Genomic DNA, 19,147 nt, shown 5'->3' with positions numbered 1-19,147 from the left:
CTTTTCAGTGAGTGTCCATTTATTTTCCCGTCCCGAACATAATCCTGGTAAAAGCACTTTAACATTTTTTAATGTTTCCACATTTAACTTATATGAACATTTAAAGTAAAAATTTTCATATAAAAGAAAGTCACGGAAAAGTAGGCATCAGCTTTTCTGGGTACCTTCACTGCCTTTCCCAAAGGCACTGCCTTAACAACTGCAGTTGGTATCCAGGTGCTGCACTGCGGCGGTCTACTCCTTATAAATATGTAGGTTGGGTCATGTCCAGTGGATGAGTTTCTTCCAAGATTAATGAAGCATGAAAGTGGTGCAAATCAGACAAACAGAAAATCAAAGAATATGACACAGATGGGCAAAGGCATAAATAATTGATAGACCAGTAGAAAAATGGGAAATAAAATGCTGTTTGTCTGTATGTGCGAGTGGTACATCACAAGATGACAGAGAAATTTTCACCATGGATTGCTGAGATTGACTGCCTCCTGACATTCAAGATCACAGCAATAAAACCCCTGACATGAGAAGATGGAGCTGTAACACTAGTCTAGCCCATCCCTCATATGATCTGTAACAGCTTCATTGAGGAAGGCAAACACGTCAGGTGGAGTTACAGCTACAGGCGTGGCCATACCCTGCAAAGCCATTGACCCCATCGTGTCCATCACAGACAAATTATGGCCACATGAAACATAAATCACAGAACCATACAAGGATATTTATGACAAACTGCAGATTAAAGTGTGACCCCTTCAAGTAGCTCAGGTAGCCTTTTAACATGTGAAAGTTAGTGTTGAGTCAAGGGCACTTAAAATGATCGCACGTGGGTTTCACAGGGCACCGATAAACCACTAAAACAGAAATGTGTTAACTCCCCAAAGCATTCGCTTTTTATAGCCTCTGATTGTCATGCAGAATAAATGTCCCTGCTCCAGCGTTACTCGAGTGGTGCAGAATTTTTTTCTGTGCCGGTCGTTGCAGCGCAAACTGCCATGGAGTGTCCGGCTCCGCAGCCAATGACAGCAGGTCTTAGTCCAGGAACGAGCTGTGGATGAAAGACGTCGGCCTGCGAGCCGTCTCCGCACATTCCATGTTCATTCCAGCCCCACGAGAAGAGACTTCCCCCTGAAAGGGAGAAGGATCATGGGTCAGTGTAACTGACAGGAGAGAGAATGAGGGGGCTGTAGTACAGTGTGTACAATGTAGGCTAAAATCAGCATCCTGGATTACAAAAAAACAGGGTGCAAAAGAAAACACACACAGCTCCTGTTCCCCACCCTGACACTTGGTCAATAACAAAGCCTCGCTGCTCTTCACAGCTGGAGAGCCTATCGGTGGGTGTGGTCAGGTCTGCATCACCGAGGAGACACGTGCCATGGCAACACAGTTACCTAACAGGCTCCATTGCCATGACAACAGAAGCGAGCTTGCTTTCTCAAGGGTAACACATCTTCAAGCTCTCCCTGTACTGCAGTCGTGTGCCTTTCGTGTCATCTTTTCATTTGTTTCATCGCGAGGATGTCTTTGTCTTTGTCTGCGTTTTCAGCTCGTCCCCGAAAAGCCGCAGCGCTTGCCAGAAAGACGCATATGTTTTCACCAGTTCACAGACCTTGATGCCATGCCAAGCAGCTCATGCCAATGTGACAGTTTGCCAGAAACCGCTTATGCGTTACAAACATGCATGTAGTGCCCGTCTTAAAGACAGTGCATGTATTTACGACTGAACTGACACCTTTTCTTTGATTTAGTGTACAGAAAGTATTATTGGACTAAATGTGTTGAAACATTTGGTTCATTGGCAAGAAAAAAATCTTTATTTTGGTGCTGTGCTTAATTCATGGGCTCACTGACTGGAGTATAGTACATCAGTGTTTCCATGGCAACAAAGTGTCTGCATAATATTCTGCACGACAAAAGGATAATAAAAAAAAATAAGGTATCTCAAACCAAAAGGCCATTTGTGCATGTAAACATATGCTGTTATTTGTTTTTGAAATTTGTCAGTTTAAAATTTCACACCCAAATAACAACGCCACAGTGACACAGTCTGCGGAGGTCGCCTTTTTTTTAGTGTGACTTGCATCATTCTACAGATACAGCTCTAATTTAAGGTGTTCGTGCTTCTACAATCCCATTAAGTGGAAAAATGTTCACATGAACCAAAAATCTTTCCTCAGATTGGATGAGCTGTGGCCACAGAGTCTTTGACCCATCTCCCTACCTCTGACCACCGCTGATGATTTTCACACACCAGGAGAACTTGCTCAGATGAGCAAAGGATGAGCAGGCAACAGATATCATAAGCAGCATGCAATGCTCTCCGTTCCTTTCCGCCTGACCTACTTCAGCACCCGAAATAGCAGCACTCAGGTCTGCGCTTCCAATCCTGTTTTGCTATTTCATTGCTCCTGCCACCACACGTCAGACAGGAGGAGGAAGAGAGGTGAGCGTGGCAGAAGATTGAGATGCTGGAGGTTCAGATGAGACCTCTATTTGCTAGTTCTGCCTTCACGGGCCATAACTCAACTTTTTCAAAGTGCTTCTCGAGAACTATGGATGATGGACAATTTCCACATATTCAAATTAGAATCGCACATTCATTATCGCTATCAATTAGTGAGATTAACACCAGTGAATGGCATGGATGCTTGCAGAAACGCCACCGATGTTCACAGTTTCCTCTCTTATGGAGGCACGCGCCTGTATTTCAGTGATCATCTGTGATATTTATATTCGTGCTCATGTAAAAAAAACTGGGTCAGTGTTCAAAAATTTATGTGATAGATTTTACTTCCAAAAACTCTTTTACATGCCTAGCTGGTTACTATAGAAAAGCAGGAGACTTTTGGCAGGCCTGGCAAGAATAAAAGCACATTTAATCTAATGAGCGATCGCAAACAAGCAGTCAGACATCTATCTAGTCTATCTTTGTTCAGTTCTCTTTGAGGGATGCATGTGAGCGTGCGGGGTCTGTTCAGCGGTTAAGCAGACAAAGGGAGATCGTTCTACAAACATATGACTGGAAAAACTTGCCTGTAAATGGGCATCTGGTTAATTCATCCCCTTTACAGGCCTGTTCGGGTAATTGCTTCTGTCAATGATATCCATCTATCCACACTGTAATTACATCCTCATGCAATAGCCACTGAGCAATGAGCTGACCTCAGAAATGCTCTGCAGCTTTACAAGGATTAATTGTTAACACTGTAATGCATTAGACAGCTTCCTTACTAACTTTTTAGTAGGGGTGAGGACAGCTTGAAATAGTTTAGCCTCACCGATGTGTCTTCTACATTACTTTACGCAAACACAGCCAGAGTCACCTCAGGCCATTGAGGATGTCTCTTATTTCAGCCATGAGAACTTAAAGAACCCAGTAAGTTCAAACTTTGCTTTTAATTTTTCATAAAAGGCTTTTGTTTCCTATGGAAATGTTGAGTGCACTTGTGCATTATGTGAATAATAAGTTAGGAGAAAAGTGAAGAAACTGCAAGGACATTTTTGAGAGAACACACTCACCTACAGTAGCAAGGTTATGTTCTGATCCACAGCAAATCTGTGGAGAAAATAACTTTTAAATACATGTTGAAAAGCAAATGTGCAATTTTAAGACTCTGATATTCAATGACATATGATACTGACAATTGAATTAATCGCATTCTCCCTTACAAATTAAATAAAATGACAAGATAACGCCACTTAGATTTAATTTTAAAATTTGATAATTTAATAATGATTTTTTTTTCACATCTTTACATACGTTTGGTACTCCAGCATACGATTCCCTTTAGCGCATAATGTAAATTGAAACTATAGCAGAGACCCAACTGATTCATAACTCTTAAAAGCCACTGCTGGGCTTGCTGGAGGAGTTAATGCAGCCATTTGAGGATGCTTATACAGTCTTGCCCTTTGTTGACCGAAACCTTTTAGATTTTAATGGCCTTTTCTCCTGCTTCCCCCTTCACAAGTATGACAGGAATTGCGTGGACATGCTTAAATGCTAATTGAATCCTGGATATGAGACACAGTCCACTGCATGGCTGTTAAATGCATTTACAGTACTGTCTTGAGCCACCCCTCATTTCTTTATATTTTGTTTCCAAAGAGCCAGACTTTCTTGCAATCTGTCTTGCAAGCAGTCATGAGCAATAGTTCTCCAGGTTTTTTGAAGGTCTTTCAAAGTTCAAATAACTGTCAATTTGCATGGAGGAGGTCAGGATAGAGGTACAACAGTGAGTGTTTGCAGCCATCTGTAAAAAAAAGAAAACAAAAGTGGAGGTTGTGTCATGGCTTGGGTGTGCACATTAGCCAGTGGCTCTTGTCAAAATTGATGGAAAGTACTGTCAAATTTTGATTTGTCATGCAGAACTATCTGGAACGCATCTAATTAGCAACAGCTTTAGTTTTCACAATGACAACGATCCTGAAAACAGTAAAAGCATAGATGGATAGAAAAACATGCAAGAGATGGGCATGTGATTAACTGAGCTCATGTACAGGGACACTATCAGTCATGGATTGGCCTCCCCTCTGCCCAGACCTCAACATTATTGAAGCAGTGTGGGAACAGAACAGAATGACAGTTAGTCTGAAGGTCCTTCAAAGGTCCTGGAGAACTGTTCCTGAAGATTACTTGCAGAAATTACAACAAAGCTTCCCTAAGAGAGTTCAGGCAGTGTTAAAGAATAAAGGCAGCCATAACAAATATCAACTTTAAGCTTCGTTAGAAAGGTGCAAACGCAGTTTTTTCCTTATTCACTGTATTTACATGTATGTTTGCACTTTAACCAATAAATAAGTGTACAGAATTCCCATTTTTGTAGCAAAATATAGACTTTTGCATTGTACTGCATGTAGCACTTTATTTGACAAAGAAAACAAGTGATTAACAGAAACTGACCTACTGATCATGAACCACTGACGGGTTGAAATTTGTCCATCAGTAATGCTCACATGACTCCCTCCTGGCACTAACAGCCATGTCACATTCAAAGTCACTTACATCACCTTTCTTTCACATTCAGATGTTCAGTTTGAACCTTAGCACATCGTCCTGACCACGTCTTCATACCTAAATGCACTGAGTTGGTGTCATATGATTGGCTGTTGGTAGATGTACCTAAAAAGTGGCCAGTCAGTGTATATGTACAGTGCTTTAATAAAGTAGGGTGGCCTGAGTGATTCATATCCCACTCAGCCAATTCATCTTACTTCACGCTCAACACAAAACCTTATGTGTTGTTGCAATGATCTGTGCGCATTGGAAAGATGAAAGGAGCGCTTGTCATTGTTTGTCCCTGACATTCGCTTCATTGGCAATGACCATATTGTCACTATTTAGACTACAGGTTAGTTGCTACAATCCCATTCACATGTAGTTGTCCTTACGGGAGTAGAGAAAACTGCCTTCACTGATAAACACAAGTCGTTTTTTTCCCCTGCTGAACTATAATGACAGTGCGAGTATGCTTTGTACATAAGAGATAATTATGCAAATCATTAAGTACCTTCTGTTCAGGGGAAACATGCTTCGCCTTATACTAAACAATCAACAGCTACTTTAACTGTAACTGTCTGCTGCCTCCTGCTGGACGTCTACTGGCATTTTCAACACAGCACTAACCTCAAGACCAACAATCCAAACACAAGTCAAGGAAACATTTAATTGTTACTGATTGCAGCAAAGCTATAGGTTCTGCCATCTGGCGAAGTGCTAAACACTCCTACCTGTGTTGCTCCACAAAGGTTTTCAACCTCTGCAGGGAGTCCAACCTCCTGGGTGCCACCTTGTGCCGCAGGGCCAGCTAGCTGCTGCTCTGTGTCCTCACTGGCTGACATTTGGCGGCCCAGCTGTCCATAATTTCCCCTTCCCCATGTGAACACTCTCCCGCTCTCTGAAACAGATAATGGGATTGTTTTTTCAGTTTGGGCAACTGTCCTCTAAATCCTGTAAAAACTACTGAACATCACAGACCCAAGTACCTGTCTGAGCAACATTATGAGTCCAGCCGCTCCACACATTTATCACTTTTTCTCCATCCAGCAGAGATCGCTTCAGAAGAGTGGGAGAAGACAGGAAGGGCTCTGTGGTGGTCAGCTGACCATGCTTGTTGCTTCCCCACAGAAACAAATCGCCATCTCCTGCACACATGACAGCGACAGCATTACTCTTCATTCAGCACAAGCAGCAGCAAAAAAGCAGAACAGCAATTGAGATGCTCTGGTGAACTAATTACAGGACATCAGAGAGGGCAGACTTGATGTATGATAAAGAAGTGTGCTTATGTGTGTAAATTGTCCCTATGAATGAGCAGTGCAAAATACATAGCTTATTATTGCAGAAGATATTGAAGCAACTCACTACCATCCTACCTGTAAGGCACACACAGTGTGCTGACCCTGCAGTTACCCGGTGTGACATTCTTTGATCCAGACCTGCAACAAGGTCATAAATATCTGTCACATCTACAAATCACCAATAATAGAATAAATTAATAATTATTTATGTTCAGTACAGCTTACGTTACCTGGTACCAGACAGGGCACCTTAGAGTTAAAGTGAGATGGGACAGCATGTGGACTGAGTGCTCTCTTAGCATAACTGAAAAGACCAGTTCCCCACTGATAAACACAGCCTGAGCCTGAAAGTCAAACAGAATTACAGGATTTATAGCTTCACATGAAAAACAGGAGCAGTCAGAGTGCATACCTCCACCAAGACTGAAAATTCCCTTCACACCATGCATGCACTAAGTCCTATGAGATGAAAGATATCTGGTTGCAGACTGGTTTATGGTATTTTCTTGAGAACATCAAGCCAAAGTTTAAATTTGATATGCATTTGGGAAGATATCCCATTTTTCAGGATCCAGATTTGGATTGAGTCCAGAAATGTAATCCATTCTAATTCCCAAGTCTGATAAAGTTTTCATGTATATACATATATGTATATATATGTATATATAGATAGACAGATATAGATAGATAGATATAGATATAGATAGATATATTATAAATACAGCTAAGATACATAAAGACAAATTAACATAAAGACAGGCAAAAAAACAATCATGTAACCACTTTGGCAGATGTTAAAAAACGAGGGCCGTTCACAACGCTACCTTACCAGTAACAGCAAGTGAGTGTCGGAGTCCTGCTGCTACACTAACTACTGGCTCCTTCAGATTCTGTCAACAAACAGCACAATGACATCTGCCTTAATGAAAGTGATTAAGATGGCAGGTAAGTAAAGATAATTTATACTAATGTAGATCACTCAAGATGTATTGAATGGATATTTTAAAAAAATAAATTAAAAACTTTACTTTATAAAAACTGCACCCCCATCGTGTTCTCACCTCAACAACCAGTAGATCTGCAGAGTGTGTCACAGTCTGTCCAACACCCAGTTGCCCAAATGCATTGGAACCACATGCTAATAGTTGCCCACCGTCTGAGAGTGTGCCATAACAAGAAAAGAAATATGCCTTTAACTAAGACACACTGAAAAATTACGCTTTTGGATGAGTGGAAAGTAGTTAAGGTGTCCTCCGTTATTCCCATTCTGTTAAATATGTAGGGTTTTTTTTGTTTTATTTTTACAATATAGCAATAAATGTGAGTTATTTCCCCCCCCCCTTTTCTAGAAACACATGTATCATAATGGTCTAAGGATAATATACAGTGGCTTGCAAAAGTATTTGGCCCCCTTGAACTTTCCCACATTTTGTCACATTACAGCCACAAACATGAATCAATTTTATTGGAATTCCACCTGAAAGACCAATACAAAGTGGTGTACACGTGAGAAGTGGAACAAAAAATCATACATGATTCCAAACATTTTTTTTACAAATAAATAACTGAAAAGTGGGATTTGCGTTATTATTCAGCCCCGTTTGGTCTGAGTGCAGTCAGTTGCCCATAGACATTGCCTGATGAGTGCTAATGACTAAACAGAGTGCACCTGTGTGTAATCTAATGTCACTACAAATACAGCTGCTCTGTGACGGCCTCAGAGGTTGTCTAAGAGACTATTGGGAGCAACAACACCATGAAGTCCAAAGAACACACCAGACAGGTCAGGGATAAAGTTATTGAGAAATTTAAAGCAGGCTTAGGCTACAAAAAGATTTCCCAAGCCTTGAACATCCCACGGAGCACTGTTCAAGCGATCAGTCAGAAATGGAAGGAGTATGGCACAACTGTAAACCTACCAAGACAAGGCCGTCCACCTAAACTCACAGGCCGAACAAGGAAAGCGCTGATCAGAAATGCAGCCAAGAGGCCCATGGTGACTCTGGACGAGCTGCAGAGATCTACAGCTCCCGGTGGGGGAATCTGTCCATAGGACAACTATAAAGTTGGCCTTTATGGAAAAGTGGCAAAAAGAAAGCCATTGTTAAAAGAAAACCATAAGAAGTCCCGTTTGCAGTTTGCCACAAGCCATGTGGGGGACACAGCAAACATGTGGAAGAAGGTGCTCTGGTCAGATGAGACCAAAATGGAACTTTTTGGCCAAAATGCAAAACGCTATGTGTGGCGGAAAACTAACACTGCACATCACTCTGAACACACCATCCCCACTGTCAAATATGGTGGTGGCAGCATCATGCACTGGGGGTGCTTCTCTTCAGCAGGGACAGGGAAGCTGGTCAGAGTTGATGGGAAGATGGATGGAGCCAAATACAGGGCAATCTTGGAAGAAAACCTCTTGGAGTCTGCAAAAGACTTGAGACTGGGGCGGAGGTTCACCTTCCAGCAGCACAACGACCCTAAACATAAAGCCAGGGCAACAATGGAACTGTTTAAAACAAAACCTATCCATGTGTTAGAATGGCCCAGTCAAAGTCCAGATCTAAATCCAATCGAGGATCTGAAAACTGCTGTTCACAAACGCTGTCCACCTAATCTGACTGCGCTGGAGCTGTTTTTCAAAGAAGAATGGGCAAGGATTTCAGTCTCTAGATGTGCAAAGCTGGTAGAGACATACCCTAAAAGACTGGCAGCTGTAATCGCAGCAAAAGGTGGTACTACAAAGTATTGACTCAGGGGGCTGAATAATTACGCACACCCCACTTTGCAGTTATTTATTTGTTAAAAAAAACCTGAAAAGTGTGGTGTGTTCTTTGGACTTCATGGTGTTGTTGCTCCCAATATTCTCTTAGACAACCTCTGAGGCTGTCATAGAGCAGCTGTATTTGTACTGACATTAGATTACACACAGGTGCACTCTATTTAGTCATTAGCACTCATCAGGCAATGTCTGTGGGCAACTGACTGCACTCAGACCAAACAGGGCTGAATAATAACGCAAATCCCACTTTTCAGTTATTTATTTGTAAAAAATGTTTGGAATCATGTGTGATTTTCGTTCCACTTAAGTGTACACTACTTTGTATTGGTCTCTCACGTGGAATTCCAATAAAATTGATTCATGTTTGTGGCTGTAATGTGACAAAATGTGGAAAAGTTCAAGGGGGCCAAATACTTTTGCAAGCCCCTGTATCTGCACTTTCAGGAAAATTAGATCTAATATAATGAAATTTCTAATATAACACAGCTATATTATTTTGTTTTATATACAATTCATCTATTGTATTATTCAAATATAATAAAATGTTATATTAGAATAAAAACTAACATTGCCATAAAAGATCTATTATCCCTGCCCAAAAGAAACACCTGTGTTTTGGCTAGCAATATCACCCTTAAACCAAGTACAACTAGAAATGAGGATAAATTCCTGGTAGGAAACGGTGCTGACTGCTCACCAGTGAGAAGAAGAGTAAAATCCCAACCACAGGCGATGTCTGTGACTCTCTGATTCAGGATGGGGCAGTGCTGAAGAGTTGTGATGTCTGCACTGTGGCCAAGTCCCAGCTGGCCTCTGTTATTCTGTCCACACACAAACACCTGGCCACTCTCTGTCCAGCACAGAAACATGGAAACAATCAAAGATTTTACTTAGATGTGTTATTTTTAGGACAGTTACACCTGTACACTCACTGTAGACATTTACTTAAACAGACGAGACTGAACTGAGTGAAAGTTTGCTTCTACCGTTTGCTGTTAGATCATTCATATTTTTTGCATTAACAGATTATCAATATAAAAACAAACAAACAATTAATTTCACTGGCCAGAAGGAGGAGCCACATGACCTATGAAGGTCTTGCTCACAATACCACAACAGACTACAAACATCATTCGCTGGTGGGCTGAAGTTTGTGTTTAATATAGGACGAAAGGATACGTACCGGTAATAACTACGGAGTGTCCCCCACCGCCGCTGACAGCCCGGACTGGCCTGTTTTGTAGGGCAGCAATGTTAGAGAGCCGGGGCGAAGCCTGGTCCTCCACATGTCCCTGGCTCAGTTGCCCGTAACTGTTGGCTCCCTGACAATAACAGCACAGCTTAGTAAAAGTATATGACAGACAGAAAACTACTATCAGTGCTCAGGTGACCGTGAACCAGATGTTAACATCTGTTTTTTGTCGCCTCACCTGTAAAGACAGTAAGTTTGGACGCTAGTTAAGCTAACGTTAGCAAAAGTGCTACGTCTTCTGCGTTTCCAATTGAAGAGTCACTTTGTTCCTTGCATTTAAATAAAGGAATTACACAACCAGATATACGCGACTTTTACAGTGTACTGTTCAATATAACAAACTTACCCAAGAATGTAAACAAAACTCCAACCGTGCGTGTGTTTCCATGGAGTATCTGGGCTAAACACTCAAGTATGCTTTGCGACACTGTCGCGAAGGCGCTTGAAATGGATATATGAGTGGCAAAAGTTACAAACTAAATTATGACTTTGTAGAAATGTAATATCTAACAATATCTAACATACAGATACATAATATCTGGTAAAATAATGGGTGGATTTTTTTATTCACCTCAACATAAACTCATCATCATATTCTGTGTTATGATTAACTTGTTTGTGTTTGACAAGGTTTGTGGTTTTGCCAAACCACGTTTCGGCTGTTTGTGGAGCTGAAATAGTTCCACACGTGACTCGCCTTACTATCACCCATTATCACTGACTGAGAGAGTAAACACACATAATCCCTGATGCATTTATACAGCCGTATTTCAAATATCACCACGACAGGAGGTGGAAGTAGTGGAAGTAGTTCCTAGGATCCCAATAATACAGTTACGCTCCAATGTGTTCTTGTTAATCATAAACTACAAATTTACCTCAAATTACTAAAATGTTGATATTTTAATATCAGAATCAATTCTAGATTATAAATGTCTGGTATCGGAGGAATCGATATTTCAGTATCGATTGTAACGCCACTGCAGAAGAGACTACAGCTTCAGAAAAAAACGACTTCAATGCTAAATGATCAAATTCTTCAGGTGACAAATTTAGAATAATCTGGGCAGCACTATTATGCTGCTGCCTAAGTTTTAATTTTATTCACCTTTTAAATATAAGCTACCATTATGTGTGTAATTTCTTGAAGCTATAGTTTTGATGTGTTAAATCAGACCAATTTCTTAAGCTGGGCAGTAAAGTAAGTTTTCTGCTGTCTGTTGGATTACTGACCTCAGATATTCAAACTCATCCACCTTTGCTGCCTCTCCTCCTGGCATCTTCACTGTTCACACATATTTATTCTGTCTTCCTTCTAGTGACTTTAATTCCTCTTCTCCCCAGAGCATACCTCCATCTCTCCAGGCTCTCTTCCACCTGCTCTACTCTCACTACAAATCATACTGCTGTCTGCAAACATCATTGTCCACAGAGACTCCTGCCTGACCTCTGTCAGTCTGCCCACCAACCACTGAAAACAACAAGGGCTAGTCTCTGATGTTATCCCACCCCCACCTCACCACTGTCTTGCTGTCCTCATAGATGTCCTGCACCACCCTCACATATTTCTCTGGTGCGGTTCCTCTATTTGCACCCTGGCATGTGCTTTATCTCCACGTTTATCATCTGGACCTAGCACCTTTCCAGTCTTCATCCTCTTTCTCCTTAATAATCCTTTGTACTTCCAGATTCACTAACTCTCTTTCTCATTTTCTTCATTCATCAGATCCTCAAAGTATAAATAAATAATATAAATATAATATAATAATAACAACATAATAAAAATGAAATTGTATGACGCCATTTACGTGTCCACGAAATGCGTTTAAGAGTCATTATGGATTTTTCTGCTACCTATCTTGGAAAGTTCTGTTCCCAGTTGGACTTTTTCATTAGGCAATAAGCGTCCTGGCTCTCAGATCAAAGGCATATTTTTTTCTACAACACTTTATTGAGATTTTGCAAACTCCAGCCTCAAAATAATTGTTATAATCACTTTCAGAGTCTTCGCTGCCATCATCTTGCATCTCTATCATCAACAGCAGCAGCATCCTCAGGGTTCAATAACAAAGTTACATCCACAAGGACTAATAAAAGTAATAAATCAACAATTAAACAACTGTTTTGGCATGCTATAAACACACAGATGACTTTTTTATTCAATTTTTTTTTGTTTGATTCATAACCTAGTTCTAATTTCTATATTTCTTTACAGTAGAAAAATAATGTCTTGATTTCTGGAGTTCTACAATTCAATTCAATTCAAGAGGAAGTATTAAAAATCATCACTGTAAAGTAATTGCTGACATGGGTCAAATCGATCATAATCAATCACAAGAGCATTCTTATAAGAACAGTTAGTTAAAGGTGTCACTTTCATAATTTCCCTCAACAGCACGCAAAAAAGGAATATTACACACACACACACCAAAAGACAAATACAAAGAAGGTACATTTTAAACATTTCACTGAAGAGAGGAGTATTAAACATGAAGAAGAAGAATGAAATGATTTACAAAAAAAGAAAAGAAAACTCACACAATCATATACAAAAGCAGAAATAACAATTGGAGGTGTCTGTAACAGCTGGAAGTGTTTCAAAAGTGAACTGAAGTACCATCAAAGCACATAAACTGTTTGGAATATAGAAGCCAAATAGTACCTCAGATTAAGCAGCTCTTTGGGTTTGTCAAATATCTTAAAGTTAGTGTCTAAACATACCTAGTGCACCTGTAAATTGTGTAAGCTATATAAACCATGCAGTGGAGACGACAGAACATTTTTGCAAAAAAAACGATGCACATTCATGTTACTGGCAAAGGACAACACACAAGCAACGTCTCTACAGCAGTGCCGGGGATGACAGACTGTCAGTGTAACTCCATGTGAACTGTGTGCAGTCAGACACCCAGGTGTTTGTTCAGCCGGCTGAGTGCGTCACCGACGATGTCAAGCTCGTGTCGCAGCTCCTCCACCACACTGTTGATGCTGGGAGTGTCTTTTAGCACGTCCACACTCTGGGTGTAGGGGTTGTATCGAACCGTGAAGGGACGCTTGATGGTCTTGGCAAACTCCCTGAAATGAACATAGTATTAAATAATATGCTATCAGCAGTTTAGCTTAAAAAGCTTACAGCTATTCTTGCTGGGTCGACCTATATATTATAATGTATAAGTTAAATGCTGAGTGTTGTAGTCTTTACAACACAGTCTTTACAATTAAGCTCACCTCATTTTGACTTTGGCCTCCTCAAAGCTGTCTGACACAAAGTAGACATCCTGAAACGTTGTGATGATGCATTCCTGCTTGGATGTAATTTTGGGGTCGAAAGGCATTATCCTTGCATTACCAGAGAGCGCATGCTGTCAGAGAGAGACACAGTGGAGATGTTGAAAACACAACTTGATCATTTAATAAATGTGCATCTATATTTTCTCAACAAAAAAAGATTATTTATTATGTGTCCTAAGGTGGAATATGATCAAGTTTGTAACGTAAAAAGACTATTCTGTCTGTGTTTTTAAAGCTCTTTGGGTAAAGGTGCCCACTGTACCATCCTACCATCCTGTTTGGATGTCTTTACCTTGAGCTCACTGATAGATGACAGAAGTCCAGCTCCATAAGCTCGCAGCTGCCCCTCTTGTTTGCATAGACCAAACTCCACAGTGAAGAAATAGCACTGCAACCCAGAAGAACACAAGCAATTAGGACGACCTTGTTGGATTTTGAAAAAGAAATATCTTCATAAATATTGTTTGAAAATTAGATTGCAGCAGTGACTCTTACAGTGGCCAGTTTTTGAACTGAATCATCGGAGGCTCCAAGTGAAGCGAGACCAATCTCCTGAGAAAACTGAGCAAAGCTGGGCTCTGCCAGCAGCGGGACGTGGCCCAGCAGCTCATGGCATGTGTCCCTTAATAATAAAAGAAAACCAAATATTAAAACCAGAATTAACATTTAGATTACATATTTAGATATAGTGTTGGCTAGTACTCACGGTTCAGGGGTGTACAAGGGGTCGGAGCTGTGCCGCACGTACTGGGTGCAGTGGAAAACGCGGAATGCCAAACCAGCAAGAAAGTCACGGGGGGACAGGTAACCTGCCACAGGCCTGATGGTAAATCCAGTACGTTCTAGAAAGATAGTGAAAATATATTGCATTGAGTGATTGCACCGTTAAAAGTGAACAAAATGATTTAAATCAAAGGAATATTTTAATCAAAATTGATAATTTACCCCTGAGGAAGCGTGACACATCTTCCAGCTGAGGGATGTTGTCCTCCCGACATTCACAATATTTGGACAGCAGTGGCAAGTTCTTCAAGTATTCCCGGCAGGCGTGGGTGGGGTACAGCTTGTTGAGCTCCCTGTACACAACACCCCAAGTCTTCACTTCCTCCTGTGTAAACTCAATACGAGGAATGGGATCTCCACTGGAAAAAGACAGAAAAAACTCCATAAGAATCATGATTTTTTAAAAATACAATAGACATTTAAATAGATCAAAACTTACTGTTTGTAGGCCATGGCAAGATCTGCAAAATACTTTCGCCTTTTCCGATAGACATTGTCCTTGAAACCCTGATAAAGAGAAACGTAAAAATATAAAAATTCTTCATTTTAAGAGAGTTTGGTTTTGTTTGCTGAAGTGAGGCAGCGGGTTGATAATGTACCGGATGGTCAGCATCCAGTTCAGATCCATACATCAGGACTCGGTTAGCACACTTATCCAAGTCTGAAATCTTCTTTGGGAACCAGGGTACTTCATACATATCTGAGAACAGAAGAAAAAAGGTGTTCAAATTTAATGTTGTACCTTTAATTCAGCATCTGGAGTGTATTCACTCACTACTTTCTCACCTTCCTCGCGTAGACAGGAGTTATCTGGAGGCTCCATATCCACCACATTCACATGCTTCCGCAGCAGCTGGATGATTTCATTCAGTTGCTCGTGGTTGCTGTCACAGTCCACAAAAATTTCAAACTCAGAGTTGCGTCTTTTGGATTTCCTGGACTCAATGTGTACAAGGTTCACGTGGTTTTCCTGCGAGAATAGAACAAAAGAATTCTTTATTCATTTCAAAGCTAAAAATGTGTCGCAATCAAGTCATTCTGTAAAAAGGAGCAGGGTTTGGGAGATGTACCTGGAAGAGTTTGAGTGCCTTTACAAGCCCTCCAACTTCATTCTTCAAGGAAAAGATGATTGTCGCTCTCCCTTTCTCTGATGAATTCTTCTTTTCGTTGTTTTCTTCAATTTTGGTGAAGGTTGACTTGTTTATCTGAAAATGATCAACAAAGACAGAGATTCAGTTGTGTATAATAGGGAGAACAAACAGTGGAGCAAATGAACTTTTGCTAGCCAATCTAAATTGGCTTTAAAATAATAATTAAGTCTACATATTGCACTTATCCACAGAATTGATGCAGAGCTTCTAATTACTTAAGACTATAAAACCATCCTAAATAACAACAATAATAATCCTATAAATATAAAGAGTTGCAGACAGTCAGTCAGTCTTTAAAACATACACTGGCAGGTATATTTGTTACTCTAAAGGGAATCATTGGCTTTTTCTTGACATCGCTGGTGTAAAAAATGAGTAATGGAAGTGCAGTGCATGCGCACAGGCAGCGCTCAGATTAAGGCTGACCAACTTCTTTGTCCAGTTCAGCACCTCGGATAGCGCTCTCACGTTGACGCGTGCCTGTGCGCGCTGCACACGCCAGGGGAAAATTATTTTAATCCTGCCTCAGATTTTAGCAGCGAGGCTGTTAAGATGCCAACAGCACAGAATAACTAATCTGTTTTGATTGACTCCAAAGTCTTCTCCTTTACTCTACCTGTAGGATACTGCTTATTGAGACATTTAAAAAAAAAAAAAACACTTAACCCCCGCTCCCCCCAAAAAACTTTAGAATCTGTCATCAAACAATAGACACATAATGCCAAAGTCCAACGTTTAGACGGGATTAAAAGGATCACGCCCCTCACGTGAGACAATTAAATTCAGTTAAATTATTTCCTACCACATTTCGCCCTTCATACATGGTGTAGACCGCGCGGCACACCAGTTTTCGGTGAGCCCTTGCCGGTAGTATCCCTGAAAGCATTAGTGCATGGAGTCTGGATCAGGACGCTGCCCGAGGTCAACGTCTTGCGTCTCGGTTTAACGAAGATGAACTTGTCTCTGTCTCAAAGAATCGCCTTACAGCAATCTCATTTGGAGAGCGGGGAAGCCTATTATTAGCTCCCCTCCACTCTGAAATCTCGCCACACGTTAGGGAAGCGCTTAATCACTACAGCGCGCACGTTTTTTAGGCCGTTAAGTGGGAGAACATCGCTTCCCCTCATCAAATACTTTACTTTTTATAGTTGTGAAATAAATACGATTTTTTTTTTTAATCCAGGGGTATAAACGAGAAACATAAAAAATGTTAGATTTTTTTTAAAACAGGTGTGATCACATTTGCATGCATGGGGGTATAATTTGTCCAGCTTTTACTTTAATAGGATTTAGTAACGTGTTCCGCTGTAAAATCTGCCTTAAACGTCGTTGATTTTTTTTTTACTCCAGTTTAAACATGTGTGTTTTTCGTTTTATCTCCATGTCTAAAGCAGCTGCGATATTGTCCTGGAGTACCTGTCAGCGTTTTCTATTTTCCCCTTGCATGTGCTTGGAGACATCACATACTGCAGGTTGATCGGTTTATCTTTTATCTCCTCTGTCTGCGAATGGTGCTCAGCATGAGCACTGAAGTGTCTTTTATCATACCAAATTCAGATGTCTCTCTTTCTTTAACCCTCTTAACTCTTTGACGTAAATTACGGTATAACAAAACGGCTTAAATTAATCTGCGCTGACGACAAAGTGAAAGCTTATTCGATAAGATGACCCGCACCGATCTCCCCACCACTGTCCAAAAAGTCACTTAAAAACAAAACAAAGCAAAAGTTCTTCATCTTGTTTGTTTCTATTGATTTGATCGAAGATAAAGGGGTTTCTTTAAGATAGAATAATAAAACCTTCCTTCTTCTTCTCTTTCTGTGAAGTTCTTACCTCATTGTTCAGCAGTTTTTCTTCGAAGCCGAGGTTCATAGAGTCAAATGATCTTCCTCTACGTGGTCCTTCGATTTTGTTTGAGTACATGTTAAAGTGCTGCTGTTATTGTTTTGTTTTTTTCTTCCTTTCAGGCCTTTTTATTTAGTTGGCTTTCCTCTTTGCAAAGTGGGGTGTCTACCCAGTGGAGTGGCGCGCCGTGCTATTTAACCGCATTGAGAAATAGGGAGGAGGCAATAAGCTCACCCAAAGCAGCAAATGGAAAAGGAGCAGCAGCACCGCCCACATCATTAGGGGAAAGGGGTGTCTTTTTAATTCACCTAAAGGCCCGATCAGTCACGAAATCAGATTTTACCAGGAGAATACCAATCACGTTTCACGCCTATTAGGAAGCTTTGCTCTCTCTCTCTTTTAATGTTTGAATTATTTAGCTATTACTAAATATGTTAAATGTGAACTCATGTTAGATTGGTACACAGAGGTCATTCTTATTGCTTGCTGACACCCTGAGACAAAGAAAAGATTGAGGTTTAAGATTTAAGTAGCCCACCAGCCTTCCTTCCAGTGATCCAAACATGCCCCCCCTTCGAAATCCCGCACCATAAGCTCCTCTAAGTTCTGGCACATAACAGACATAATCTGCATGTTTTCCATTCTTTAACACAATGCACCTTTTTAAATGGGATCAAGACAGCAAAGCAGAGAGAGCTTCAGAGGCCTCTACAGACAGAATCAAGGTGAAGCGGCGCTGGATGCGAGAGACCTCATTACTTTAAACAGATAACACCACTGCTTACTCTTAAGCTTTAGTCACCTTACACATAGGACGGGTGAAATGTCTCTGGCTCTTAGCAAGCTCTTTTAGCTGCTCGCTGATCTAATGTGATGATCCATGTGGCTAATGCACATGCTGTTTGTCTCAGGTGGTCCTGGGCTGTGTCACTCGTGACATGGACAGATGCTTTACACAACCCAAGCGGGCAATGAAGGGAACTTCCTCCTCAGATGTTGTGTAAGATAGAGCTGGAGCTAGAAGTCTTCACCTGACAGCCTCTTAAGACTTGCACTGATGTGATGTGGCCATAAAGTTTGTAGCAAAGAACGCGTAAACATGTTTACCTTACTGTTAGCTTAAGCTCCTTATTGCTTCCATGTAGAAGGTGAACATTTCTGCTTCACTGTGCAAACACAATATGCACAGCCTGGGTAACAAAACACAGGCTGAACATAAACAAATCAGAATTTTATTAAATTACATAATGGTAAGAAGCACTGAAACAGGAACTCTGTTGTTTATTTAGGGAGATGAAATAAAAATGTCAGTTAACCGTTTAAGTCCAGATACCCAGCTTTTTAAACCTAAGGATTTGTGATAAGTTAGAAGTTAAATTTTCCAATTTCCTCAATCCTAATTTTAAGAACATAATAATAGTACTTATTAGCAATAGGAAGAAAAAACAAAACCTAAAAAAACACACTATATATATTTGTATATGTCTGTGTTTGTCTGTTCTTTTTTACATTTTGTCAGTTTGGTGGACTGCTAGAAAAAAACTAAACTGATCCAACATGTCATCAAATATGAAGGAATCAGCGCAGATCATTTTTTAAGAATAAATCAGTCTCCATATGATGCAGTTTAGACCTCTGATAAAAGTCTTTGTAATCCAGAGGCTCTTTATTTACACCACAATATGTTGAAGGTTATTAAGAAGACTGTTGCTGTGTAAAGCAATAAAGAGTGCTCTGGCAGGTATT

General features: G+C 40.5%; 2 protein-coding genes across 3 annotated transcripts; both read right to left on the bottom strand.

Annotated features, from left to right (window-relative positions):
* Position 1: 1 nt before the first annotated feature.
* Positions 2 to 10,765, bottom strand: sergef (secretion regulating guanine nucleotide exchange factor). Its single transcript, XM_084933651.1, has 11 exons — positions 10,678 to 10,765; positions 10,263 to 10,401; positions 9,777 to 9,929; positions 7,362 to 7,456; positions 7,130 to 7,190; positions 6,531 to 6,644; positions 6,376 to 6,438; positions 5,986 to 6,144; positions 5,731 to 5,897; positions 3,520 to 3,556; positions 2 to 1,125 (listed from the first exon to the last, which is right to left on the bottom strand). The coding sequence occupies exons 1-11, from the start codon at positions 10,717 to 10,719 to the stop codon at positions 938 to 940; spliced, it is 1,218 nt and encodes a 405-aa protein (XP_084789777.1). The 5' UTR covers positions 10,720 to 10,765; the 3' UTR covers positions 2 to 937.
* A 1,470-nt stretch (positions 10,766 to 12,235) lies between these two features.
* tph1a (tryptophan hydroxylase 1 (tryptophan 5-monooxygenase) a) lies at positions 12,236 to 18,826 on the bottom strand. Of its 2 annotated transcripts, none has more exons than XM_084933642.1 (11): positions 16,359 to 17,365; positions 15,476 to 15,610; positions 15,192 to 15,375; positions 15,005 to 15,105; positions 14,845 to 14,912; positions 14,568 to 14,764; positions 14,329 to 14,464; positions 14,118 to 14,244; positions 13,915 to 14,010; positions 13,560 to 13,693; positions 12,236 to 13,406 (listed from the first exon to the last, which is right to left on the bottom strand). In XM_084933642.1, the coding sequence occupies exons 1-11, from the start codon at positions 16,440 to 16,442 to the stop codon at positions 13,232 to 13,234; spliced, it is 1,437 nt and encodes a 478-aa protein (XP_084789768.1). In that variant the 5' UTR covers positions 16,443 to 17,365; the 3' UTR covers positions 12,236 to 13,231. The 2 variants fall into 2 exon arrangements, with proteins under 2 accessions (XP_084789768.1, XP_084789767.1); XM_084933641.1 differs by lacking the exon at positions 16,359 to 17,365 and adding an exon at positions 17,390 to 18,826 and having other exon boundaries at positions 12,241 to 13,406.
* Positions 18,827 to 19,147: the final 321 nt, after the last annotated feature.

Source organism: Perissodus microlepis, chromosome 7 (genome assembly GCF_051167445.1).
Source record: "Perissodus microlepis isolate ML-2025 ecotype Zambia chromosome 7, ASM5116744v1, whole genome shotgun sequence".
Classification (NCBI taxonomy): Eukaryota; Metazoa; Chordata; class Actinopteri; order Cichliformes; family Cichlidae; genus Perissodus; species Perissodus microlepis.
This window is presented reverse-complemented; position numbering and strand designations above follow the sequence as displayed.